The sequence below is a fragment of the Hippoglossus stenolepis genome, chromosome 18 (genome assembly GCF_022539355.2).
Source record: "Hippoglossus stenolepis isolate QCI-W04-F060 chromosome 18, HSTE1.2, whole genome shotgun sequence".
In the NCBI taxonomy this organism is placed as follows: Eukaryota; Metazoa; Chordata; class Actinopteri; order Pleuronectiformes; family Pleuronectidae; genus Hippoglossus; species Hippoglossus stenolepis.
The window spans coordinates 7,880,172-7,907,076 of NC_061500.1; the positions used below are offsets into that span (position 1 = coordinate 7,880,172).

Here is a 26,905-nt window from a genome sequence, read left to right on the forward strand (position 1 = left end):
AGATTGATGACAATGACGTACTTGAAGTTATTTCTTTGTTTGTTATGAGTGATATTAGAGGAATTTTTTATTCATCTGCGGCTTCTTGTAAATGTCACCAGGAAGAAATTCAGACGATTAGCAGTTTAGGTTTATATTCACACTGTGATTCTAACAGGGGGGAAGAGAGTGGCTTTGCATTTTGCATCAAAGAAACAACTTGTCTTACATTTTTTTATTCATTCGTTTTTACAAATGTGTTTTCTATTTTTAATAGATAATGCATGAATATCAGCACCGTGTAATATTTTACATCCATGTAATGTTTCCATGATGATACAAATAGACGATACAGGAGCACCATGGTTAAATAAAGCTTTCATATAAAACTCTTAACACTCAAATTCAACTTTGGCAAATTAACTGGTCTTTTAATTATTATGACAGATTTTCATCAGTATCATTTGGAGTAATTAAAATCTGTCCTCTTGTCGGGACAAACGTCTGCTTCGTCCTCACGATCAAAGCTACGTTAAATCATTTTTTACATCAACATTGTCACGACTGTTTGAGTGGAGCAGTTTCTTGAGCGAGTTTGAATTTTGGAGACTTTCTGCCCCCTAGTGGTGAGAAATGACTTCATGCAGCTTTAGAAGAAAAATCACTGTATATATGAAAATAGATGTTTGAAGAAACCGAAGCTGATAATAAATAAATGATAAGACTTTTATATTCATTTACAGAATATAACACTCATTTGACGTGAGAGCCTTGACGAAGCTTTTGTGTAAAAACAAGGACTTGATAACTATTAAAAAAAAAAAAGGCGGCTGCTATTGAATAGTTTGTTTTTTCATACCTATGGAAAAGCAGCTCTGGTGAATGCACCGACAGGACGACTCTGATTTTCTCTCAAACAACCAACACATCATCTCTCCAAGAGGGAGGTGAGGTTGCTCTTAGCGCGGCGGGCCTTCTCTATGCTGTCGAAAGTCGGAGTCCCCTGAGGCAAGTCCAGACGGTCACGTTCAGACGCCATGATACTCTCAGCCTCCCCTGAAGGCAGAAGAACAAACACGTTACGATGTGGAACCAGTCGTTCTTCACCTGCACGCACAGTCGTTTTTCTGTTCGATCACAAATATCCAGATGATCGATTAAAGCGTCAACTTATTAATTATAATTATTGGGTTTCTGCCTTTAAAAAGAGATGTAGATGTGATATATTGTTAGTATATGTAGTATATATATATATATATATTTATGTTGTTGGTACCAATAAATAAGACAACATTGAAAAGAAAATAAGAAAAACAAACAGCTGGTCAGTGAAGATGATGCAGATGTTTAAATACTACTTTTACTAATGATAACCGAATGAGGCTTATTTTTTCTGAGGTGATATTGAACCTTTGTTTTTGGCTGTGATGATAAAAAGGACGGTGACTGTGTCCTCACCTCTCATACGGTAAATTAACGTCCCATAGGCGCTGTCCATCTGGTAGGCCATTATCAAGCTGAGGGGAACGAGGGGAGCAAACAGCGCCGGCCTCCTTCTTTTCACGGCACTGTGGAAAAGAGCGGGTGAGTCAGACCCATGACGACTGAGTTGATTGCCACCTATGGATGTGACCGCTGTGTCTAACACTTATTAAACAAACACAGAGCTGCACCACTGGTCCACAAAGTTTGACATATTCAACCCTGAAGCTGAAGAATCAGCTCAGTGAGGATCACACTTTACAGGTGGGCCCCTCACTGTGGATTATTACTGTTAGAAACTCTGAATCATCCTAAAACTAAAACCTCTGAGGGGACGAGATACAAAACTTACCCTACAGTCAGTCCCACTGTGGCCACTGTGAAGAAAGTACCAAAGTATTTCAGAAACTCTCTGGACCAAGCAATCTGCATCGCCATCTGCCTCTCCCTCATCTGGTTCTGCAACAGCATCTGACGCTCCATCTACACACACACACAAACAAAGGGAAACAGAAAGGAAACGGAAGACGTTAAATGTTTATTTTTCCAGAGCTAAAATGTCCCACTTTGTACACATCACAGTCCCAATTCTTAAGAAGAAGGGCTCGTGGAGAGTTCATAGCTCCTCACTCTCCCAACACCTTATCTCGCCATGTTAAAGACAGAGAACATTTAATTCCTGGATCCGCCTGTTTATCCAGACCGGATCACACCCCACACAAAGATTCTGTGGAAGTAATTTCACAAGTCACATAGTAATCCTGCTGAGACAGGAAGCAATGAAAACATGACCATGCTGGTGGAGGTAATTTCCAGGTAACGTGTTGATCTACTCATGTCTTTCTGTGGAAAGACATGAGTAGATATGTCACAACTGATATGCACAAGGCTGGAGAAGATGGTATTAAAAATAGTATTAATGTTATAAAATTACTTAAATTAAATGTTACTTGGACACACACTTGTATGTATGTATGTGCACACAAACACATGCTTCCTACACGTATTGAGCGGACTGAGTCACATTCTCATTTAAAAAGCCTTTATTCTCTTAAAGGGAATGTGTCAAAGATGAGTCTTTTTTCCCACATAAAAGAAATATGACACTAACTCAATAATGATTGTGAAAAAAAAAGGCCAGTGACATTTAAATGAGTCAGAGACATAAATTACAACATGTCGGCCAAACAGCATTTTGATTTCTGCCCATATTCACCATCACCATTACATAGATGGAGCCTGTTGAACAGACTAATGGAGACTTGCCTCTTAAACGGCTATTTCCTATAGTAAAGGAAATAAAACGGTAAACATTTCAAAATGAAACACTTGTAGAAATGGATGAATAAAAACTGATTCCTGACTGAATTACAAAATTATTATTATTAGGTTTCTCGCCCTGTTCTGTTTTTGTGCATCATTCAAAAGATACGAGGGACAAAACTGAAATGAACTAAACTGTCGGGAAGAAGATTCTGAACAAAGGATGAAACTGATGAACTTGTGGTTCTAAAAGTGGTTTAACTGGATAAGCCGGATGAATCTTGGCAGGTATGATCGGTTAACTCTTTGGTCAGCGCTTCACAGGTTTTAGTTGACGGAAAATTAGTCAGCTATATGACTGGATTGATGAATGGGCCATATTTTTACAATTTAAAAACAGTTAGTTGGTGTAAACGGTTCATGATATCATACAAAGTCAATATGATATTGTACCACCATGAAAATGTGATTTGTGGCAAATGTGGCAAAGACCAGGCCAAACATCCAAAAGTCCTGTTTCCCTGCTGAACTACTTGAAATAACACTTGATGATTCATCGCTCTCTAATTGGGCTAAAAAAGGTTTTGCATTCCACATTTGTCACTTATCCCTACACAGGTGGGCTAATCTCAAAAAATTATATGTAAGAGCATGAATCAAATACCATCACAGGCTAATACATGACATCGTTTGTTCTCCTGCTGTGAGCAACTAATGACCATCACGTTGGGTGATGGCTAATTTAAGTGCTTGGCTTCTAATAGAAGTCAGTTACAGATGTGGAGAAAAGGCCTCAAATTAAGAGGAGGAGGGTTAAACTACATTCAGACATGAACGTCACAGTTTAAATAAAGTAATGAATGCAATCAACCCTTTGATATAATGTGGATTTTAAGCATGCTGTTAACCTGATTATGGAGAGTATAATCAACAGAGTCTTTTTAATTTGAACAAAAACTAAATGGCACAAAACATACAGCATATCTGAGGCAGGTGCTGTATATATATATATATATATGTGTGTGTACGTGACAGTCTGCACATGTGCTTTGTAGGTGAAGGTAAAGTAGATCAACTTCACATATAAGACAAGAACTTGCAAGCTAGACAAACTGGACACATTCCCACAAAGCTTGGTGGAAGGATGGGACATGGGGCAAGAAAGAGCCAATTCAATTCTAGAGAGGATCCTGTTTTTTTTTTTTACACTTTCTTTGAAAGCCATTCTAATTTGTCTGTGGGATTATGCAAAAACTAGTCATGGGATTTTCACGAAGCTTGGTGGGAAAAGAACATCTACAGAGTACAGACACAATCCCTAATGAAACATTTCATACTCATATTAAAACTCTGGTTCATCATGAAACCTGCTACCCTCTGGAATCCACAGCTGTTACCAAGGTTTCTACAACCCCCCCTCATCTGGCAGGGAGGAAGCTGCACCATGGTCAGAGTTTCACATACTAGACATAGACTGAGTGGAATAAGGTTTCAACGAACTGGAAATGACAGGAACAGCTTCTGTAATCAACAGCATTTGTTCTCTCACTGTGGTGACCGCTGAGGGAAATTAGTGACAAATAGAGAACCCAAGGACGCCTCATTAAAATTAGACAAAGTTGAAATAGAAACCAAATACAGCAGGTGTTGTTCATGAGCCAAGAATTTAATTATCTTTCCATTAGACCCCATTCCAATGACAGCAAGGGGAAATTACATTTCCATTCCCAGAGCCATTACGGTCCTCAAGAGTGGGAAATGTGTAATAACAGGTGACAGTGAGATTTCACCTCTCGTGAAGCCACTGGCTTTCATCGGGGTCAGAAAACAGGAAGGGGACGACAGAGACTGATCTGGAAAATACCCAATTACTGTCACTAGTATTATCTAATTCTTTTCAGTCACCTTTGTGTAAGGGAAAACATTTGTATGTGGTGAGGTTTAACCAACCTGACACTTTATAAATGTGTTACCTTTACATATGAGTACTTTAAAAGCACACAAAGTAATGTCTCTTGTCAAAATAACAAGGGATGAGCAATAGATTTTGAAGAAAGTTTGGATGAGCAGCGGATGATGACACATTTACTGTCAGACGGAGACTGGAAGACGCAGTGACGTCACTAAAGAATGAAACATAAGACACTAGTCGCTGTGAGTCCACTATGAAGGTGGCAGAGTGAAATCAGAGGTGAAATGTAAAGGTGGGAAAGTTCCCTGACATTTTCTAAAGGCACATTCTGAAATACGTAAAACCTTATAGACAGAGAGAGGGAGGAGCAGCAAATTACACACACAGACATTGTAGCCACAGTGTTATTTGTCTAAGTCTTATATAACCTGAATATTTGTTTTTTGAATAATTTATAAATCATTTCAACAAACAATAGTGGATGTAAAACATTTTTAAGGTTGAAGCAACAAAAAGCCTGCTCATCGGTTATTATGATATATCTGATCAATTGTAGGAGTTCCTCAGGGAACCATTCTTGGTCCCAGACGAAACAAAATTTGAAGTATTGTCCTTTCCTCCGTTCTGGAATAGCTGTTTAACAACAGATTTTAAAATTAAAAACTGAGAATATAGATTTATGCCTTCGTCTTTTGCTATTTTGATCATGACCTTTAACTTCGATCGGATCCTGAGCTGTTTTGTCCACTACATGCTACGTGTTTGGGCTAGAATAAGAATTTGTTTTACAATTATTATCACTCCCCTACATGGCTCCAATATTGACTTGAAGTGTTCCAGTGTGAGAGAGGTTGAAGGTTCAAATTCACCTTCGACCTCTGCGTTTTTTCATAATTCCAACCAGTTATATTTCATTATCCTACTCACTTCGTTAATTTTATTCCCTTTTTCTGGATTAGCTAGTTTTTAAAAATGGCTAAACAAACAAAGCTTCTATTTATTTTGGGATTTGGTTAAACCACTTTAAATATCTTGTGGGAAGATCTGCTTTAAACTCAAACCCACTTAAGTCTAGGGACTGGGAATAAAAAGCACAACCATATTATTATCAATCTAGACCTTTTTTTAAATGTTAAATGAACAAAAACATCATCTACGTCATTTCAGATCGACCATTTGTGCTCAAGACATGCGTCAGGCGAGCGGACACAGAGCCAGTGAATCTTAAGGTGATGTTTAAGATGGACCTGTGACTCAAACACAATGACCAATGACTTTGACTTAAGAATCCACAAGACCAGAGTGTGGCCAGAATCAATTAGCGATGACTGATGTGACTTGATAACACTGGGAAGCAATTACCTTTGACATCTTAATGCAGGGGGAGGCAACAGTGATGCTTTATATATATTTTAAAATTGCTGGTGTCCATCTTACTCATTCAATTTGCTAATGTCAAAACACAATTCAAATGTTGAATGTGGAATAAGGCAGAATAATAATTTTCTGATAAAAGGCAGTAACATAACATCTGACGTTTTCCATGTATATTTTGTTCAACCAAGGTCTGAGAGGTTAAAAGCATGAATTAATTTACAAGTTACCAATATAACAGCTAGAAGAAATATCTCATTCATTTGTGCTCGAATATGAATGCTGAATGAATACGTATAATAAATATAAAAGTATATGTACTATGTTAACCCACTACAGCAATGCTTAAACAAATCCAATATTCACAGGTGACTCATTGTCCTGATCCGAATGAGGGCACGCTGAAACTCAATTGCCAAACATTTGCCACCACTGAATAATATTAGTCATCATTTAGCGCATTTACAGCTGCGAGGGCATCAGAAAATTTACGGGAAGGCAGCAAAACAGACCTCCTGGGTGTGAGTCGGGTAATGTCATTGGTGTTATGACACTCACATCCCACCTGCTGCTCAGCCGCTCGCAGGCGAACATAAATCACAGCAAATTGTTCTTTATAAAAAGGAACAGGAAAAAAACAATACAAAAAAACACAATTGCTACAATTCACCAATATGTAGAGAAAGAAACAAAGAAACAAACAAAAGATAGAAAGAAACGATAGATAGAAATAAACGATAGATGGAAAGAGTATCAAAGAGATCTGATAGGGTTCACCGATACTGTTGGGTTTGCCAGTTTTTCTATATTTACAGTGGTGAACAGATGTTATTTCTACATTACATTATAACAATAATAATTCATCTTAAAAGCATCTTTCCCGAGGCTGCTTTACAGATTCAGGAAAACATGGTCAATATTACATCGAGATAAAAATGTTCTCATCAGTCAGTATTGTTAATTATCATGATAAATGTCACATTATTATTTTCAACCCACTCAAACGCGTTTACAAATCAGAGGTAGACGGTGCTTCACCACCTCACTGTGCTGCACAATGACAAATCTACTTCTACTTTTGTTATGTTGATATAGATGAAAACGATATTATTTTACTGCCAAGCATTATAATAAATAACATAAAAATACAGTATGTATGAGAAGTGAGTTAAATCGCGAAGGACACACGTAACATCACACGAACATTGACAGTCTTGTCCTGTGTTCTAAAAGAAAGGAGAAGCAGCCCTCACTCCAGTCGTCCACCACATTCACCACAGGGCTGCAGGTGCATGGATGTTAAATGACAAGCAAGGAAACAACCTTGTTTTCGGACCCTCACTCACCTGCAGCCGTCCATTGTGGAGCATGAATTCTTGCTGCTTTTTGAAGTTGGCATCCATGGATTTGGACAGAAGAAACCCCATGATGGCCTGTTCCTGTTCACCTGAGGACACAAGGAGGCACAGTGATGCTGCAGTGACAACATGGGACACACAGACACACACACAGACACACACACACACACACACACAAACAAAAACACACCTTACACAGGCATTGGTGTTGGTTAACCAGTCTGAACTTGATCTGATACCAACATGCTAACACTGTCAAACACACACACACACACAGTTAGCTTTGACATGCTAGCTGCTAACAACAGACATTAACGCACGGTTTTGTAGTTTTGTAGTTTTAGCCAACGACACGTGCTAATGTGTGTCACCACAACAGCTGCTCGTGCGTCACCTGGTGTGAACCCTGCTCGGTTTGAATCGTGGCTCCTAATGGCCGAAAATAAAAGCTTCACATACCTGCTACACTCCGGAGATGCTAAGCTAATGTTGCTGGTCACAGAGCTACGTGGCTAACGAGGAGTTGAACGGGCATGTCTTTATTAAAACCAGAGAAAGTAACCCGCCATTAAAACACAACTCACTTCCTGGACTTCTCTCCTCTGTCAATGTCACCAGCCTCCAACCGGAAGAGGCAAGGACTGTGCTTCCGGTCCGACTTTCAAAAATAAAACAAAAAAGATGCACTTGTAATGCTAGACAAGAAGGAAGATTTAGAAATGTCCAAACTAGCATTTTATTAACATCATAGTCATGGAATAGAATTTTATTGCACAGGTTAAAACGTGCTGTGCGTTCACATTAATCTGACAAATGATAAATACAGGATAATAAATTAATAAACATAAACAAATACATTATTGAACCATGTTACAATAATGTGTGCAGGTCCAATCTATGAAAACTGTGAGAGAGTTTCATGTAAGAAGTTCACAAAACCACGAGCAGGCCTTTGCTCTGAGTGAATGAAAAACTAGGATTGCAGAATTACACACTCCACCACACATTGTGTTACAGATGTGTTACAGAGGTGCAGTGACTGTGGTTCCAGGCTGGATGCTGTAAGTTTAGAAACGGCTCCCGCTGTTGGTCATTGTGTTGTTTTAGAAATCAAAGATTGTAAATTCAATGAGTTAATAACAGGAATCACATAGGAAAGAAGAATTGGAATTGAATTGTTGAAATGATGCTGAAATCTAACTTTGTTCTTAAAAAAAATAATTGAGTTACTGCCTATGTATGCACTGGTTTACAAATGTACTCATATTAGTGTTTAACCTTTACTTTAGGTTTAACTATTATTACATTTTTCTCTACACGCTACAACAGAAACTGATTTTAGGCCATGTCACAATTTCTATGTAAAAGTGCTTTATAGACGGCAGCCATAAAAACACACAACATGGATATTGACACACAACAAGTCAACACACGTCATTTGGGAAACCTGGAAATTTGACACAGCACATCACAGACAGAAGTTTTACATATAATTTCCGTCATAAATTCCCAGAGTTAATACGCAGATTAAGTGGTTGGTTGGTTGGAGATCTGACAGAGTCACGTTATCCGGTTCACTGTGTGACTCTGTCAGGGATTTCCACCTTTTACTTACTGGCGCTCACATTTCATGTCAGTTCATGGCTTTTTTCCAATATGGGAACATGACAGCGGCACGTCTCAGCTTATTGTTGTTGTTGGCTGAGTTTATTTAGGTTTTGTTTTAGTATTTTCTAACGAACTTGTCATGCTCAGTGTGTTTTGGAAACCCTTCCAGGGAACATCTGATACTCTTGGAAAACCAGGTGTGATCTGATCAGGACGAATGAGATTTCACAATAGTGATGAAAATGATCAGTAATGACTTGCCAGAAAAATGAGAGCTTGGTTTGATGTGGCTGATTAAAGCATGACGTTGTCACATCGAATGCATTTTCACTTTGTCTGATCGTGTCAGAACTAAAAGTGGACTGATGCTAACCCCCCAAAAAAGTTGTTCTAGAATCCTTATGTTATGTTATTAAAATATCACTTATCTACACAGCCAGCAATATATACATAAAATAAATTAGATATAAATTTACTTCACTGCTACAATTTTCTCTCCTCTGATTATATCTGAAGTAACTTTGCAGAGTAAAAATGTTTTTTAAATGTTCATCTTAAACTAACTTTGGTTACATCAAAGTAAGTGAACACATTAAGATAAGATAATCCTTTATTAGTTCCACAGTGCGGACATTTGCAACGTTACAGCAGCAAGACAGCCCTGGAGGGGTTTCCAAAACACACTGAGCACTACAAAACAAAACCTAAATAAACTCCAACAGCAACAACATTAAGCTCAGTCATGTTCCCATATTAGAAAAAAGAACTGACATGAAATGTGAGCACCAGTAAGTAAAAGGTGGAAATCCCTGACAGAGTCACACAGTGAACCGGATAACGTGACTCTGTCAGATCTCTGGTCCAACCACTTAATCTGCGTATTAACTCTGGGAATTTATGATGGAAATTATATGTAAAACTTCTGTCTGTGATGTGCTGTGTCAAATTTCCAGGTTTCCCAAATGACGTGTGTTGACTTTTTGTGTGTCAATATCCATGTTGTGTGTTTTTATGGGTGCCGTCTATAAAGCACATTTACATATAAATAGTGCCATGGCCTAAAATCTGTTTCTGTTGTAGTGTGTAGAGAAAAATGTTCTATCTTGATTTTATGTTTTTCTTTAAGTATATCTCATGGTCTTCAAAAGCCTGGATGAAAATCATCAACATTTTTTGCTGATGAAGACAGTGAGATGGATCTGAAAGAACCTGTGAAAGTTTCATGAGATACTTTTTTCTGTGATTTACTTTGCAGGTTAGGTTTTTAAACAAAAACCATGAGATCAACTTGTAAGATATGATGGATTTCTTTATATTAAACTGGCAAACTATGTATGTTTGTTATTAAATATCTGTTATGGGCCATGTTGCTGGATAAGAAATACTTTCACTTTTGATTCCTCAAGCAGATTTTGATGATAATGCAAACCTGAATACTTAGTTGCTGCTGCTGTGATTCCATCAAATTAGGTTTTAATGGGTTTTACCAAAGCAGTTACAGTAAAGGCAACATGTCATCACCTGACAGAAATAACTCTCACTGAAGTGTAAACCACAGTATTACCCTTACATGACGCTGTAAACTGTCAGACACAGTGAAACGTGAACTGCTGATGTAAAACTAAACTGAATTTATGACATATCATACACAATACAGAACTGATCACAGAGACTGAGTCAGGCAGTTTCTAAAACTGACGGTCTTTCTCTTTCTCTCTCTCTCTGTCTCTCTCTCTCTCTTGCTCTCTCTCTCTCTCTCTCTCTCTCTCTCTCTCTCTCTCTCTCTCTCTCTCTCTCTCTCTCTCTCTCTCTCTCTCTCTCTCTCTCTCTCTCTCTCTCTCTCTCTCTCTCTCTCTCTCTCTCTCTCTCTCTTGCACCTCTCTATATGTGGATAGATAGATAGATAGATAGATAGATAGATAGATAGATAGATAGATAGATAGATAGAAAGATAGATAGATAGATATATATGTATAGGTAGTTGTATAGATAGATAGATAGATAGATAGATAGATAGATAGATAGATAGATAGATAGATAGATAGATAGATAGATGGATTGGTAGATAGTCTCATAGAGTTCCAGCTGTTATTTCCAGGGTTTGTTCAGTTGCATTATGAAATAACAGTGCCTCTTTCTTTACAGTCATGAAACTTCTTTACTTCCTTTAGAACAATCATTAGCTGCCAGGCATCTTTTTAATGTTTCCCATCAATAGATTATGTCAGATTATTGAAAGATCAGTTTTGAGAGTAGGAGCCTCTGTTTGTGAGTGGGTGTGTTAAACGGCAGAGGAAACTCCTTCATATAAAAAGCTCATGCAGCAGCTCGAATCATTCACAGCTACAGGAAGAAGGAAACACCACATGAAATACCACTTACTGTCACTGCAGGTAAGAACGCATTTTATGAGCTCATATAAAACAACAGCAACTTTAAAACTTAATTTGTTCTTATTTCATATGTTTATTATATATTATCATGTTTCTTATTATTATTGTATTGTTGTATTGTTTTTCACTATTAATCATTTGGTGCTAGTAGAAGTTTATTTATGAGGAATTAGTTATGATATGTCATGTGTGTGTGTTTAGAATTACTGTAGACAACCCTGCCGACCTGTTTGATCATGTCACTTAACTTTGAGGTTCAAATAAGAACAAACTATTTGGATGGACTCTAAGTGCAAGAAACACAAAGAAATGCAGTTAACCTTTTTTATTTTAATTATACCTACAGTGAGTAGAAAAACAGGTCACCAAGCTTAGTCAGTGACAGCTTTACCTTCATTCAAATGCTTGCAAAGTTGTGCCGAGCTGCAGCCATAGACTGTATATGAAGAATATATATCTTTATATTATATACAGTCTACAGTTGTGGCTCCATTTGAAAGGAAAACAGCACAGAAAATAAAAACTGTTGTGCTTTTCACGTCAACATTTCACTCAAGTCAAAATGTGTGTATGATATATTAAAAGCTTTACTTGTATGTATGGGAAGAGCATTGTCCTGAAGGAATAACTAAACATAAACAGTCATGCTAATGTAAACAAGGTGACGGTTGAACACAGAGCCAAACCGCAGCATTCTTGAGCTATTTTTGTTTCTTTATCTTGATTAAACCAAAAAAGGAAGTATTGCTGCTGAGTCATGCTTAGATAGGGGTAAACAATTTTTGGCTCATAATCATGTGACCATGTGTTTTGCTCCTCATGGTTGTTCAGGGTTAATAGCAAAGTGATTAAACCCACATCGCGTCTTCTCCAGTAAAATGACTCATGTTGTAAATAACATGAGGTCAAACGTGGTTAAATGAGTCAGCATCTGAAAAAAATCCCTTTGTGTGTTTCCCTTAGCTCTCAATGGACTGGGCCCTGTTTGTAATTTTGCAAGTCTTGTTTCAGCCATCGCTCTCAGGTGTGTACAACAACTGAAATGTAATTAAAAGCACAAATTGAATCTACATGAGACTTGTTCAACCTAAACTCTACATGAACCTTTGGATTATCTCCGTGCAGACCTGTTCACTGTTGAGGCGGATCGAAACACGTACAAGTCGGAGCTCGGAAGAGACGTGGTGATGGGCTGCAGGTTTCAGCCTAAACTGTCAAATCCTGACCCAGAGCTGAGGGTGACCTGGCACTGGATCAAAAGTGGCGATGTCCGGGAGGTGTACCGGATGAATAATGGCGTGGAGAAGTCCGCAACTCCGGAGTATCAGGGCAGAGTAAAACTCCTGACAGAGCAGCTGAGAAATGGCTGGGCCAAACTAAAGGTGATTTCTCATATAACATTTGTTGCAGGTTATTTCCTGTAAAATGTTCCCAAGTGACATAAAACATGAGCCGTCTCCTTTTCATCCTGTTGGGAATGACTCATGTGAGGGTCAACTTTCTCCCTTGTCGTGCGGAGGGGCCAGACAGCTGACAGTTGAAAAAGTCTCATATTTATCCAGGAAATAATATCTGCGGTATCACCATCTTTCAGTTGTTAAGATTTGGTGCCTCTCTCACTTTACCAACCCATAATTTGGTATTTTCAGCAACTGTACCAACGTCTGTTTCTACAGATGGATGACGCTTCTCTTCGATACACACACACAGGACCAATCACTAGTCAGTCTCACATGTGGATAAAGTTTCCAGAAAAATGAGCCCTTGAACTACTTACAATCACAGAAACCATCTTTGAGATAAATTTATCCAACATGTACTTTGACTTTTTAGTTTGGTCCATGTACCATCTGTTAACTTGGAGGAGGTGGGGTTTAGGAGCTGCTTTGGCCTCACTTTTCTGGAGCGGTCATGTCGTCCATCTTTATTTAGAGTCTATGGTTTGGCCACTATGGAAATCACCAAATTTACCAGAGATAATCATCATAAACTTCCTCTTTCTGGTGAAGAACTCAAATAAATGCAGTTGTCAAAAGTTTAAGAGTTCTACATGTGTCCATAAGATACTGGACTTACTTGCTTTTCTTAAAGAATGGATGAATGAGAATAAGAATCTTCGCAGATACATAAAAAGTATGTTATTACGTCGATGAAAGTTCAATTAATGAAGTGTTCAGAAAGTTGTTGATATTTAAAACATGGAACACAGAATTCAAACCGTTCGTGTATGTGACTTTAACGTGTCACTTGTGAGGATAATTCAGGAATGTTCTTCTTTGCTCACTTTACAGCTCTCCAATCTCCGGATCAACGACTCTGGGACGTATCAGTGTTTGGTGGCGACGGCAAAAGGAGCCGACTATAAAACAATAACTCTGTCCGTTGTAGGTATGTACACACCACATCTGTGACAGTGCAACAGTAACTTTGGTAAAGTAAAGTCTTCGGGGGCTTAGTTCTGCGAAGGCTCTTTGGCAATGATCTGTGTTCTGACATTTCTGGGAAGTGAAGAATCTCAATCATTCTGAAAATGAAACCTACAAGCGAGTGTCTGTTTGGCTTATTTAAACATGCCTCAAGATCTGCCTCTTCCCATCAACATTATGCAAGATCGTATCATCATCTGCTCTGGTTCTAATTTCTCTTCTTGTATTTATTCTGCACTTCTCCTCCAGCACCTTATAAATCAGTGACTAAACGCATAGAGAAGACCGCAGAGGGGCATCACGTGCTGTTGACCTGTCAATCAGAGGGATACCCCGAGTCGTCTGTTGTGTGGCAGGATGGACGCCTGAAGGAACTCAGACCCAACACCACCACTGTACCAACAGCAAACCAGCTGTTTAAAGTCACCAGTCAGATACGTGTCAGCGCACGGGACAAAAACAACTACACATGCAACTTTACAAATGACGGCCGCGTCGCAACATTTCGAGTTCCAGGTACGTTTCCTTTGAGCCTTTCTATGAAGACATATAACCCCCCTTTTCTCCTCAGTCCCTGTTTGCTGCTCAAACAAAATCTAAAAAAGAAAAAAAGAATCAGTTGAATTCTGCATTCTGTGTTGTTATTTGGAGTTTTTGGGGTTTCATGCAAGCCAACGCGTCAACGTCCCGGCCATTTTCTACAAATAAAATAAAACTGTCCCAGTTTGATGTGTGATAAGCTAGAAGTTGTGGGTGTGCATAGGAAATACATCATCAGTTTCCATGGTCTACATAACTTCTCTGAGATAGAGACATCTGACAGTATAGATTCCTGTATGAGCAGTGAAGCTGTAGGTGGTGTTTGAGGTCTGACGCAAGAGGTATTTTCATGTGTGGGGCCGTGTGACATCAAGGCTTTTCCTGTTTGTGCCAATGCTTATTTTTGCTCTATTGGCTGCTGCACGTCAGTATTTTAAATGAATATATTATTCTCAGCGGTTACTGCACCTGAAATCAAATAAGAGCTGTTTGTTAATTTTTTGATGAATAAAGGGAAATGGACCAAAGTGAAAAGACCAAGGTTTAGCAATACTAATCCAAACAACAATTCCGCAAAGCATGAGAAACTTTAACAGCTGCATTTATTTGAGATAGGAGGAAGTTTGTCGTGTTGGTCTTTGGTATGTTTGGTGATTTCCACTGTAGCCAAACCATAGACTGTAAATCAGACAGACATGACAGCTCCCCACAAGTGAAGGCAAGGCGTCTCGATCGTCATCTGCAGTGTAGGTCATAAACCCCACCTCCTCCATGTTAGTGGATGGGACATGGACCAAACTTTTCTCAAAGATGTTTTCTCATTTTAGGTAGTTTTAATCACACTGATAAATGTTTAAGTGTTAAGTTTTTACACTATGTTTATGAGCATTATTACCGTAGATATTTTGGCTTTATTTCTGGATAACGGGAGGAAGTGGGGAAGTGTCGTCCATCTTTATATGCAGTCTATGGGCCTAACATCTTAAAAGCATGGGTGTAAATGACTGTATGCCAACACTTGTCCTGACTCTGTCCCTCTTTCCACAGATGAAATACCTATTCCACAGATAAAAAACGAGGCTCTCTACATCATATTGAGCATTGGAGCCGTAATGGCCGTGATCATCGTTGCGGTGCTCATCTACAGACGACGAAAAGGTAACGATTCATTCTGTTCTTCATGTGTACAGCACAAGCGTTAAAGTCAACAACACAGAGACCGCAGGTGCAGAAAGGAGAAAAATATTGAAAATCTAAATCAGAATAAAAATGGTCTTGTCCACTGGCACGTGCACACTCGGCACAGCAATGCATCATAACTCAAAACAGCTGCAGTGAAATGTTAAAGTGACACAGTGACAAATGGCAGTACAAGGCAATACAAGCGATAAATCCTGCAGAACATTAACGCACATCGGCCACAGTGGAAGTAACACAACAACAGAAACTAACAGATACAACTGCAAAAGATTATTAAATTTATAATAAACAGGCTGTGGTTATGATGGGCATGTTGACACTCAAACTATTTTTAGGAAAGGAAGGTGTAGAATCCAGTTATTTGGGGACGTACCAGCTCTTAACTTTATTATTTCCTCATTGTAGGTGTTCACACTGGTTTGTTTTTAACAATGGTTTAGTTTAAAAAAGAAAAGAAAAGTGAGAATACTGCAGTGAGTTGAAACAGAGAAAAACTTTTAAGAGAACAACTTTAACAAAAGAACTTAATTGTCAAACCTGATCTGGAAACGTATCTTTAGTTTCACCTTAACTTACACTATCACTGGATTCGTTACTCAGCATTAAAAATGTAACCGTCACAGTAAAGTCCACGTGAGCTCTGATATTTACTGAGATTAAAGTTGACCTACACCATTCTCCTACTGAAAAGAGGAAGTGTTGTGACATGTTTACAGAACAGGTACCGTAAAGCTCTGTCATCTTCCTTTCGAGGGAATTTTATCAGCACATGACTTTGTTCTTTTGGAACTGACATGTGTCACAACCAAAAAAACTACAGAAACATCCCGTTATTAGTGTGTGTACGTGTGTGTGTGTGTCAGGGGAATTCAGGGTTATTTGTAAATGCATGGCTGGTTTTTAAGTGTTGCACGTTTGTGTAATCCCCAAACAAACACCTCCATCGTTTCTACAGAAGACTTAATCACACGTTTCTATATTTGTATGAATGTATGAACACGATAACAAGACGACTTCCCTCAATTACTTGTCGGGAAATGTGTGGGAAAATAGAAACTTGTGAAAGAGTGAACCTTAAAAAAAGGAAATAAGTATAGCACATGGACTCACAGGCAAGAATGTTGTATCGGTACTAAAATATACCAAATATTCAAACATTACAATCGTTCTTTATTATATCATCATAACAGCATAAGACCCAGATGCCCACCCAAGGCAGGTAGAGACAGATATTTTACTAAGAGACTCAGATGGTCCAGACAGGCAGGCAGATTCAAAACATGATGGAAAACAGTATAAGGTAATCACAAAGGTGGAAAACACGTCGGAGCAAGAAGTAGAACCACATGTTGAAGGTGATTTTCCCAAAACAAAACAGGTTATAACTCGCAGTCCACGTGTCGAGTCACAGAAGGGACAGGTCATGACATAGAGAGGATACATGAGCTCAGCATTCTGTCAAACATGAAGAGAGATGAGTTCATGTTAATCACTTCTCCACACACAATTGTGTCGCATTTTAATGAAGCTGATTTAAATGATTAACTGAAACCACATACAGGGCTAAAACAAACATGTACAGATAATGACTTCCCCTCTGTCACTGCTCTAAACAAACACACACACTCTGTACCTGTATTAAAAGAAATGTGTTTTGTGTAGGATCCAGCGCTCTGAGTGCCAGGAACCTTCTGGGTGTTGATCTGGGTCGATATTGTCCTTCTGCCACCTGTAAGTCTGAACACAGCTCTTTTTATTTGTACTGTTGAGTCTCATCTGTTGCTCACTGTCAGCATTACCTTACGATGACTCAGTAGCTCAGTGCTCCCTTTACAAAGACAGAGCTGAGGGTAGCATATACAGCCTCAGGTTGTGAGAGGTGGAAACTGTGAACACGAAAGATTTTCTGCAACAGATAGTTTTGTGTTGCGTTCAGAAGGCTGAGATCATCCTGTACTGTCTCCGTGGTGATTCATTTCACCCTGTACATTATAAAAGCTTGATGAGGTTTGATAGACTGAAACAAAGCTATTAAAAAATGATTCTCCTACGCACCCGTCTATATACACGTTATATATGAAATAAGTTATTTAATAAAGTAAATTACATAAAGTTAAAATACATTATGTGAATGTTCTGTGTGTTCTAACAACACTTTTCTCTCCATCAGGTCTACAAATACATACAGAAAACGAGGAGGAGAGAACTATTTTAAAATGTAAGTGACTCTAAGAGTATTTATAACATGATTTATGATTTTCAGTATAAATGATTATAATTAAATAACATCTTATAGGTTTCTGTGTTTTCTTTATTAATTATCTGTTTAGCAATACCAGTCAAAAAAGGATTAGTGTAAGACTGAGCTCAGATGTTTAACACTTGAGATACCGACATCAACATATGGACAGTTTTGAACAACCCTTTAAAAAAGACTGGAGACGATTAACAATCATCCTTTATTACAAAGATATCAGCCAATTACCTCACGTCAATGTTCATTTCATTGGTCTTAATCAAAAGTGTTGATAGGATCATTATCAAGTGTGTTGTGTTGTGTGTAGGTGGCATGGAGGAAAATCTGGGGGAGTTTCTGAAAGAGCATTATTCCGACTCCTTCAGTAAAGAGTCGAGACGCTCGTGGGACGTTCTCACCGTGGAGGAGTTACCTCGCAGGCTCCAAAACAAGTGAGTCACAAATTGTCATTTCAGAACGGAACATAGGGAGCAAGACATTCAAAGCTAAAGTCTGTATTCTGTGATTTTTTCAGGCCTGTAGTTTATACATTTTCTTGTTTTGTTTTTTCAGTGAGGGCAAGGCCATACAACTTCAAGCTGTGCTCCCAGAAGCTGGAGAGACACTTTTCCTCGAGGGACCTCCAGGGAGCGGGAAGACGACCCTAGCCCAGATCCTGGTCTCTTCTTGGACCGAGGGACGGACAAACCTCATCGATCTCAGCACCCTCCGACTTCTCGTTTACGTCGACTGCAGTGCAGTGGAGGGCGAACTGTTCCAGGAAGTATTGTCTCAACGCTCGCTGATAAACACGACAGAGGACGAGCTGAGGACAGTGTTAACCAGGAGCAGCGAGGCTCTGCTGTTGTTGGACGGGTACAGAGAAGGATGCAGAACTTTTGATGAGTCCTTAAAGAGGTTCCTGACTGAGAGGGGGGGATGCAGGGTGCTGGTCATGGCCTCTCCTGCCAACTGCCCAACGCTCAAAGCGACATGTGGAACAGGAGGGATCCTGAGGCTCGAGACACAAACTGTGTGATACTGATTTATGACAACAATGCACTTGTTACGTTTTTATTCTTTTTATATTCAAGAAGTTGTTGTCTCGTCCAATTTTTTAAAAGCCCAAATGCTGCAAAATGTAAATTTAAAGTATTATTCCGTTTACATAGGAAATGTAATTAATTTACATTTTGTGTTCTATGTTTTGTTACATGTCAACTTTTTTTATAAAGTTTATAAAAGTTTATAAAAAACGAAAGTAGCTACATCTTTTATTATGTCTCAGCTTGTGAACGCAACATCTCAGGAACGTCGACTTGAACTCCCAGATGAACTGATTCGATTTTAGCGGTCAAAGGTCAAAGTACAAGGTCATGGGGACCTCATGTTCTTGTGAAAGTAATATATCAGGGACAACCATCGAGAATTTCATTACATCTGACAAAAACATGTACTTGGACTGAAGAATGAGCAGATCAGAGTTTTTGGCCTCTTGAACATATCTCAAGTCTGCCTTTATCAGATTTCAGTGGTCAGAGGTCAAAGGTCACAGTGACCCCATATGTGCCTGGAAAACAAATGTATTTGAACTGAAACTGCACTTATTGGTGGAGGCTTACAACTGAAGGGTGATAATTCCAGTTTTATCCCTTTACAGTTTGCACCAGTCATGAAACCCCTGGTAGTGATTTCAGCTATACTTTAAACTCAGGCTCCATTAGATGTGATAGTTTGCAAAAGTTGTTTCAATTTCTGTTCTGTGTCAGAGCAGGAGAAAGAGATTAGGGTCAGTTACTGCAATCAAAGCAGCAACAGTTTCTATTAGCTGTTAGAGTAAAAGGGAAATGACTCAGTGTTCCTGGCATGAGACTGCTGATGCCAGTAACATTGGATTTTATTTCTGTTTGTTCTTTATTTTCTGGTAATTCTCTTAAATGCGAACAAATTCATGAATCAGTCGTTTTTTCTTTTGGTCAGCATCCTATTCTGCTGTGTGTCAACAACTGTGAAATCAACCTTCACACATGGGGAGAGAGGAAACTTCAAAATGTCTGTGTGATTTATCTCTGTAGCTGACCCCATGTGAGCTCCACTCCCCTTCTCTCACTCCTCAAAATCCCCTGAACGTCCCCGGGGTATAACCAACGTCAGGTGGGATCGACTCCAGCCGACCCCACGACCCCCAAAAGATAAGCCGCAAATGCTGCTTAAAGCTGCACTTGTATATATATATATATATCATGCACATTTTTATGATAGCACACGGTCAAAGAATTACAAGTAATGGAAGGTTTTTTGATCTTAAAATTATCATCCAACTCTTCCTCTTAGCTCTACAGTTCATTTTAGCATCTTCCAGCTAATTGTTCAGGTTTTATGGCCTAAAACTTTCCTATTCAAGTCCCCCCCGTCATTCACTTTGTTTCTATTCACAGTAGTAGGAAGCTTTTTTCAGTGAAAATGTTTTGACAGCCATCACAAATGACTGCTTTGTTCATTTCAGTAAAATTTCTGTAAAAAACAACTGTTAAGAAGAATTACTGCGAAAAGCCAGAATCAAGGGAAACACCAAACATATTGCAACATTTTGGAAAACACAAATATACCGGAACAAACAAAAACAAGTGGTTTATGATGTTTGACGAGAAGCCTGTCAAAAAAGTGTTTCCCCAACCATGAGGTCTAACTGTAAGCTGCTTTTTAAAAAAAACAAGTATTACCATTCATTTCTACAAGATTTCTATTCCAAGAGGAAAATGTGTGGTTTCATAATTTCACTAGATGGTGCCATCCTCCCTTTAATGATGTGCTCAGTGTGCCGCTGGAGACAGAAGCTGGAAAATGTTTCTACAAGTGTTCCCTAAGGAAATTATATCTAAACAAAAAAACATTTCTATGTGATGGGTTTTTCATGATGCTCATGTCATGTATACATGATGTTAACAGATATGACAATAAATATCAGATGCAATCATGGGATATAGAAGGTTTTTTACTACAGACATACATGCAAAAGGATTTAAAGACATTACACACCATGATATACACTGTTATGTTTTCATTAAAAAGCTACTAAAAGCCCATGTAGAGTTTTAGAAGCATATACACATATGTGATTTCGATTGAGACACATTTTGAATAACCTTGCCATACAAATACCACTTAACTAGAATGAATGTCTGCAATGACAATAGTTGAAACACATGAATGACACTTAGTCGAGCCCATACTTTCCAAACAGGCCCCTGAAATTCAATCAAACTGCACCCAATCGCACACACTCGCAGAAATCCATCCTTTAATTATGCCTGATGTTTTTCATCATGATTAATAAATTATTCCCTGGGAAATCTGTGTAAAAAACAAAAAACCGCCCATCCTTCCACCAAATTTTGTTGGAAATCCATTGTGCAACATTGATGTAATCCTGCTGGCAAACAAACAAACAAAACAAACACACAGGAATGAAAAGACAATCTGCTTAGTGGAGCTAATGAGTGTAAATATTATCATATGTGGAAAAAACAGTGAAACGGGTCAAACAGGCTCACGGAACTCAAAGGTCAAATGCTTTAACTTGGCAGCGAGATAAATGGCATGGTGGCTTAGTGGTTAGATTCCCACTGCAGATAAGGTCACAGGTTTGATCACCACAACCACTTCATCTCCCTTAAAATCTGCACATACTCATAACATTAAGATGCTGAAACAAAAAAGTGTCAAAAAAACCATACTGGTTATAAACGTGTGTTATGGCTTGTATTAAATGATACAGCACACAGGTGGGACTGGGCCGGGGGTAACACTGGGTGACGATGTGTCCACTAAAGCCCAAAAACCGATGCTGCTCTTTGAGTTGTGGGTTCCATTCTGGAGTTTGAACACACGACTTTAGTCTGCAGCCACACTCTGCACTCACCGACTCGGCCTGTCGGGTAATTGGGATCAGATGAGTGGCAGCAGAAGCGAGGCAACCTGGGTTCTCTGGGACCCACGGTAACCTGGAAGCATTTATTTTATGGAAAAGATGTTTAGTTAAAGTGCAGCTCTGCAGCCCAGCCCCTCTAATGACTCTCCAGTTCTTTTGCCCAGGCGTGGAGACAGAGCCCTGTGATGGATATGACTGGTGAAACAGGGACGGACACACACACACACACACACACACACACACACACACACACACACACACACACACACACACACACACACACACACACACACACACACACACACACACACACACACACACACACACACACTGTGATGGATATGACTGGTGAAAGCTCTGAACACTGTTTCCTGAGTCCTTCACTTCCTTCCTGCGAAGGCCTGGATTGGCCGAGCTGAGCCGCGTTTCACTCGACTCGGACCGGATTGGATTGCAGATTAACAGGCTTCCTGTCCAATCCGTTGGCCGCTGCCTTCCTAACGGTCACTTGTACTTACGAGCACGCGGTGACGTTGCTGAGGATGAATGACTCTGCTCAGGATGGATGAGACGCTGCAGGCTGGAGGTTGAGGTTTGGGTGGGGGTGCTGATATGTGCGGACATGTAATGAACAATGACTCAGTCCAAAACAACAGCGTGTCTGTGTGTGTGCACATTCATGCTTTTTCCTGACATTCAACAGCCTCCACGCCTCATTATTTGAGCAGCGTATGTTTTGTCTTGTTGAGCTGCAGCATATGGGAGTTACATGTCCTGGAAGTGGTGGCTACTGCACTGCAAAAACCCTCATAGAGTTATTTTCATGTCTATTAATGGATCTGAAAAATCTGAATCTTTTTTTAAAAGCAACTGCAAAATAAATCTGGCCGTGTAGGGAGACGTTCCAGGACAAATGAATGTCAAGCAAGAGATTCCAAGTGTCGTCTTTTTCCTTCTCGCGCAGCCTTCTGCTTTATTCTCTCTTGTTTCGGTGAAGTTAGTCCGATGTGTATTGGAAACGACTCGCAAAATACCTAAGCAATAGCAGATTTAAAAAAATTAAATCAGTTTTATTGTAAGAAACTGTGACTTTTGGCTTCCGAGGAAAATTGCTTGATAGAAATATGAGGCCTGAAAATGATGTCAACACTGTAAACGATAGGAAATGATCTCAAAGAGCAGTCGTTTGAAAATGTAATAAATACGTTATAGTCCAGATGTTCTGTTATATACTATAATGTTTGATATTATAAAAACAGATACTTTTCCTCGTTATTTTTCTTTGCTTAACAACTGGTTCAGTAGTTCGAGTTTTTTAAAAAAGGATGTAAATGACATATGTTTGTAAATTGGGTCCATTGTCATTCCCTCCAACATCTCGCCAATACAGGTCTCCAACGCCACCCACCCCACACCTCTCCTCCTCCCTCCCTCCCTCCCTCGTTCTCCCGCTCTCTTGCTGGCAGCCCTTGATTACACTTGTCTCCTGGGGGAAGGTTTAAACTCCTCAGAGATAGTAATATCGAGGGCACTACTGGCTAGTCACTTCAGATCAGGGCGGGGGGAGGAAATGGCGACGGACATAAAGCTAAATATATAATTCCTCCCATGCTGGTAATCACGACGTCCAGACGATTTGAAATGACAGTTTAACCACTTTGGACTGAGGAACGCTTTGTCCGGATTTGAGAAGCAGGAGGTGTGTGTGTGTGTGTGTGTGTGTGTTGCAGCATCTGGTTGGTACCAATGATGGTTGGGGAGCCTCCTTGTGGATATAGAGACTATCCAAAAGGGGCCCGTGTGGTCCTCTTCAAATGCACGTGTGGGGGGAGGGAGCGCACGTTCCACTGAGTTAAAATGGATCGCAGAAGCAGACAGGAGCAATTCTGTGAATGACTGACGTGCCAAGAGCTCCGGAAGGAAACACTCTCGCCGCCCGGTATTAGTTTACCTGATTATTAGGATATCCAGCTTCCTCCTAAAATGGCCGGCCATTTCCCTGTTAGAGGCGGTAAGCACGCCCACCTGGATTAGGCCTAAACGTGGTCTGCATTACAGCGGGCACAGAGAGCGAAGCATCGCGCCGCACGGCTCCGCCGGCTCCATCTATAAATATTAATGGGCTAATCTGCACATATTCTTCTCCCCCGAGTCGGTTACCGCATCCCGGCAAAGGGTCAGAGATACTCTCGTGAACATCAAATCCATTTAAAATTTAAGTTCACTTTGCATATGCAGAGATTCTCGCTCCAGACGGGCCCTCGATGTGCCTTGTCCCCATCATCACATCACAGGAGGAGAGTGCATCTCGCATTCACGCGCTGATTGAATCCTTGATGAGATCTTGATGGTGGCTTCTTGCACTCTGACGCTCTTTAACACTCCAGAGGTGATGAGGAGAGAGAGAGAGGAGGGAATCAGAAGTGTGTGTGTGTGTGGGGGGTGTGTGTGTGTGTGTGTGTGTGTGTGTGTGTGTGTGTGTGTGTGTGTGTGTGTGTGTGTGTGTGTGTGTGTGTGTGTGTGTGTGTGTGTGTGTGTGTGTGTGTGTGTGTGTGTGTGTGTGTGTGTGTGGGCGCTCAATCCAATTCTGTCTGCACTGAAGTGGCCCGCTCTGCCTCGCTCACAGGCCTCCTCGGCAGTTTGGCTCCTGCAGGGGGAAATGTGGCTCGATGTTGCGGCTGTAATCACTGGCAGCACAAAGGGAAGAGAGCGAGCAGAGGGGCACTGTATATATCTTTATTATATACATTTACATAATTCTCTCATACGCACAGCGACCATATGATATAATCTAGGTTGTTTTCAGACCATTGTCACAAGCTTCTCTCAGTGGATAAGAACATTGCAGTCCAGAGATCCACATGAAAATAAGAGCTATATGGGGCAGAAAGAAAAATGAAAGGGTGGAGAAACACTTTAAGAGATTTTGATTATTTTGTCACACGAGTGTAAATTGTATTATTTTCATGATTATATGGGACATTTCCAACAACAAAATAGTGATTAAACTGAAACCCACTGCATCTAGCACACATCCAGAAGTTACTTGAGATAATTTTAAGTGAGACAGAGAAAATGTTATTTTTCCTTCCTTGTTCTCTCGCTGCTCTGGGAGAATCTAATGCCTCCTTGATGTATTTGCCCTTAAAAGAAACCATTCCAACCTTATATGTTACAATTATACTTCTGTCACATTCATGGCATTTAAAAAAATTAAGTTGACCATTTCCGCAGCATTTAGAAACATCATGTTATACTTAAAAAAAAGCTTATTTTTTTCGTTTGTTGAACATGCGAATTTCTGCATATTTTGATGCTTCTCTATTTAAGTGCAGCTTTAAAAAGGAGCTTGCTGTGTGTAAAGTGTGTAGATGTCTTTCCCCTAAATGCACCAGCAGTGGATGAAGAGCTCGACTATCAAATGTCTGCAGGAGTAATTTAGATTTGTATATTTTTGTGAGGAATCACCAAAGGACACAGAAAACCCTCTGTTGCTCTCCCGCTTGCACACAAATGCCGTCACACACACACACACACACACACACACACACACACACACACACACACACACACACACACACACACACACACACACACACACACACACACACACACACACACACACACACACACACATCAAAAGGCGGTGCTAGTTGTAAACATTTGAAAGGAACAGGGGTAATTCACTTGATAAATGTCAACCGAAATGAAGCTATCAGCTGAAAGCAATTTCCTCGTGCTTGTCTGTGTTCTGCACCGAGGACCTGGGAGATTTTCACCCCTCCATCGATCATGAAGCCTCTGTTTTAGGCCAAGGTACACAATGCCCTCAAATTGCTGACATATGGACCAAGAATCACCACGGAAACCTGCCATTTCCACCCCGCCTCTGCTCCGTCCCGTCCCAGCCACTCCTCTGCTAAACTCTTGTTTATCCAGCGACTCTGGTCTGTTTAGGCCATTAAAGCCAAGCTGTGCGAGGAGACACAGGGCCAAGGCAAATGTAATGAAGCCGCAATCTGTAGCATGCAATTTAGCACTGCTACCATGCAGCAACAAAGATGAAGAAAAAAAAAACACGATGAACGCAGCATTGTCACTACTCCTCAATTCATTCTCTCTATTTTGAAGAAATCGGAAGGTTTTCTGGTAGAGACATAATTAGCAGTTTGCCGTCCTGCAGCTCTGTAATTATAAATCAATGGGTGGCTATAAAACTAACTGTGTGGACCAACCTCTGCTGCTTGTGACCAGTAGCAGAGGAAGCAGAGCGAATGATAATAAAGATGATGACACCAACCACATAATGATATGGAAAGCCTCTATGGTGTAAACAGCAGATGCATGAAAGCAAAGCTGCGTGTGTCTACTCGTATTTATATCTCTGTGAGGACAATTCTAGGTATAGACCTAACGGAGGGAGGACATTTCGGAAAGTGGCCTTCACTTTTTCCAAGGGCTGTTGAGGACTTGATTTAGGGTTAGAGATGTTTGAGTAAGGATAGAGGTTTGGCTGGTTAATATTAGGGTAAGGGCAGAGGAAATGCCTTGTGACAATGAATGTCCTTACTAAAGACGTTTTCAGACATGAACTCCAGAAAATGCCCCCCAAAAAATCAGTTCTGGATACTTTCAGAACTTGTCTTTCATATATGAAGAACACAGCAGGAGAAAGACGCGTTCACAACAACAGGAAAATGTAACATGCATCTCCTCGTCTTTCCTATTTGACATCTTCAAATCGGCGTCTTGTATGTGTGTGACGCCTTTTTCATCCTGACACATTTCTCACTGGGAATTTTCAAGATTCAAGTTCAAGAAAACATCTGGAGCAACTGACTTGGACATTTGTGTTCTCACATACAGCCCCTCCGAAAAGATTTCAGGGAAATGTTCAGTGCATGTGCAGCTTAAGACAGAAGTACAAGTTTGTTTGTGTGCGTGTTTTTCTCATTCAGACTTTTCTTGTTACTGATCTGATCTGCTCGCACCTCCCTGACCGTTCAGAGTTCAGCTCCTTAAAAGACAAAGACAGGACATCAAAAGCCTGTTTTCCTAATGGACAGTTGTGGCGGCAGCAGCCGTGGCCGCGAGGTCTGTGCACAGGAAAACTCCATTATCACTCCGACTAATGGCTGAGGGGGCGACTTCAAACCAAAAGTGGGGGAAAAGAAAACAGGAGAAAGAAAGATGACGCACAAAG

The 26,905-nt window shown here is 40.0% G+C and overlaps 2 protein-coding genes across 2 annotated transcripts; one reads left to right on the plus strand and one right to left on the minus strand.

The window, feature by feature from the left end:
- Positions 1-199: 199 nt before the first annotated feature.
- On the minus strand, positions 200-8,019 carry plgrkt (plasminogen receptor, C-terminal lysine transmembrane protein). The gene is given in 6 exon segments (XM_035184279.2): positions 200-935; positions 938-1,035; positions 1,438-1,547; positions 1,814-1,944; positions 7,357-7,457; positions 7,953-8,019. Coding segments are annotated over 5 exon segments (543 nt in total). The 5' UTR covers positions 7,438-7,457; positions 7,953-8,019; the 3' UTR covers positions 200-812.
- A 3,311-nt stretch (positions 8,020-11,330) lies between these two features.
- On the plus strand, positions 11,331-19,258 carry LOC118125389 (CD276 antigen-like). Its single transcript, XM_035183895.2, has 10 exons — positions 11,331-11,369; positions 12,333-12,393; positions 12,495-12,751; positions 13,661-13,757; positions 14,045-14,311; positions 15,383-15,493; positions 17,198-17,266; positions 17,706-17,753; positions 18,100-18,223; positions 18,345-19,258. The coding sequence occupies exons 1-10, from the start codon at positions 11,343-11,345 to the stop codon at positions 18,808-18,810; spliced, it is 1,527 nt and encodes a 508-aa protein (XP_035039786.2). The 5' UTR covers positions 11,331-11,342; the 3' UTR covers positions 18,811-19,258.
- The last annotated feature ends 7,647 nt before the right edge of the window (positions 19,259-26,905 follow it).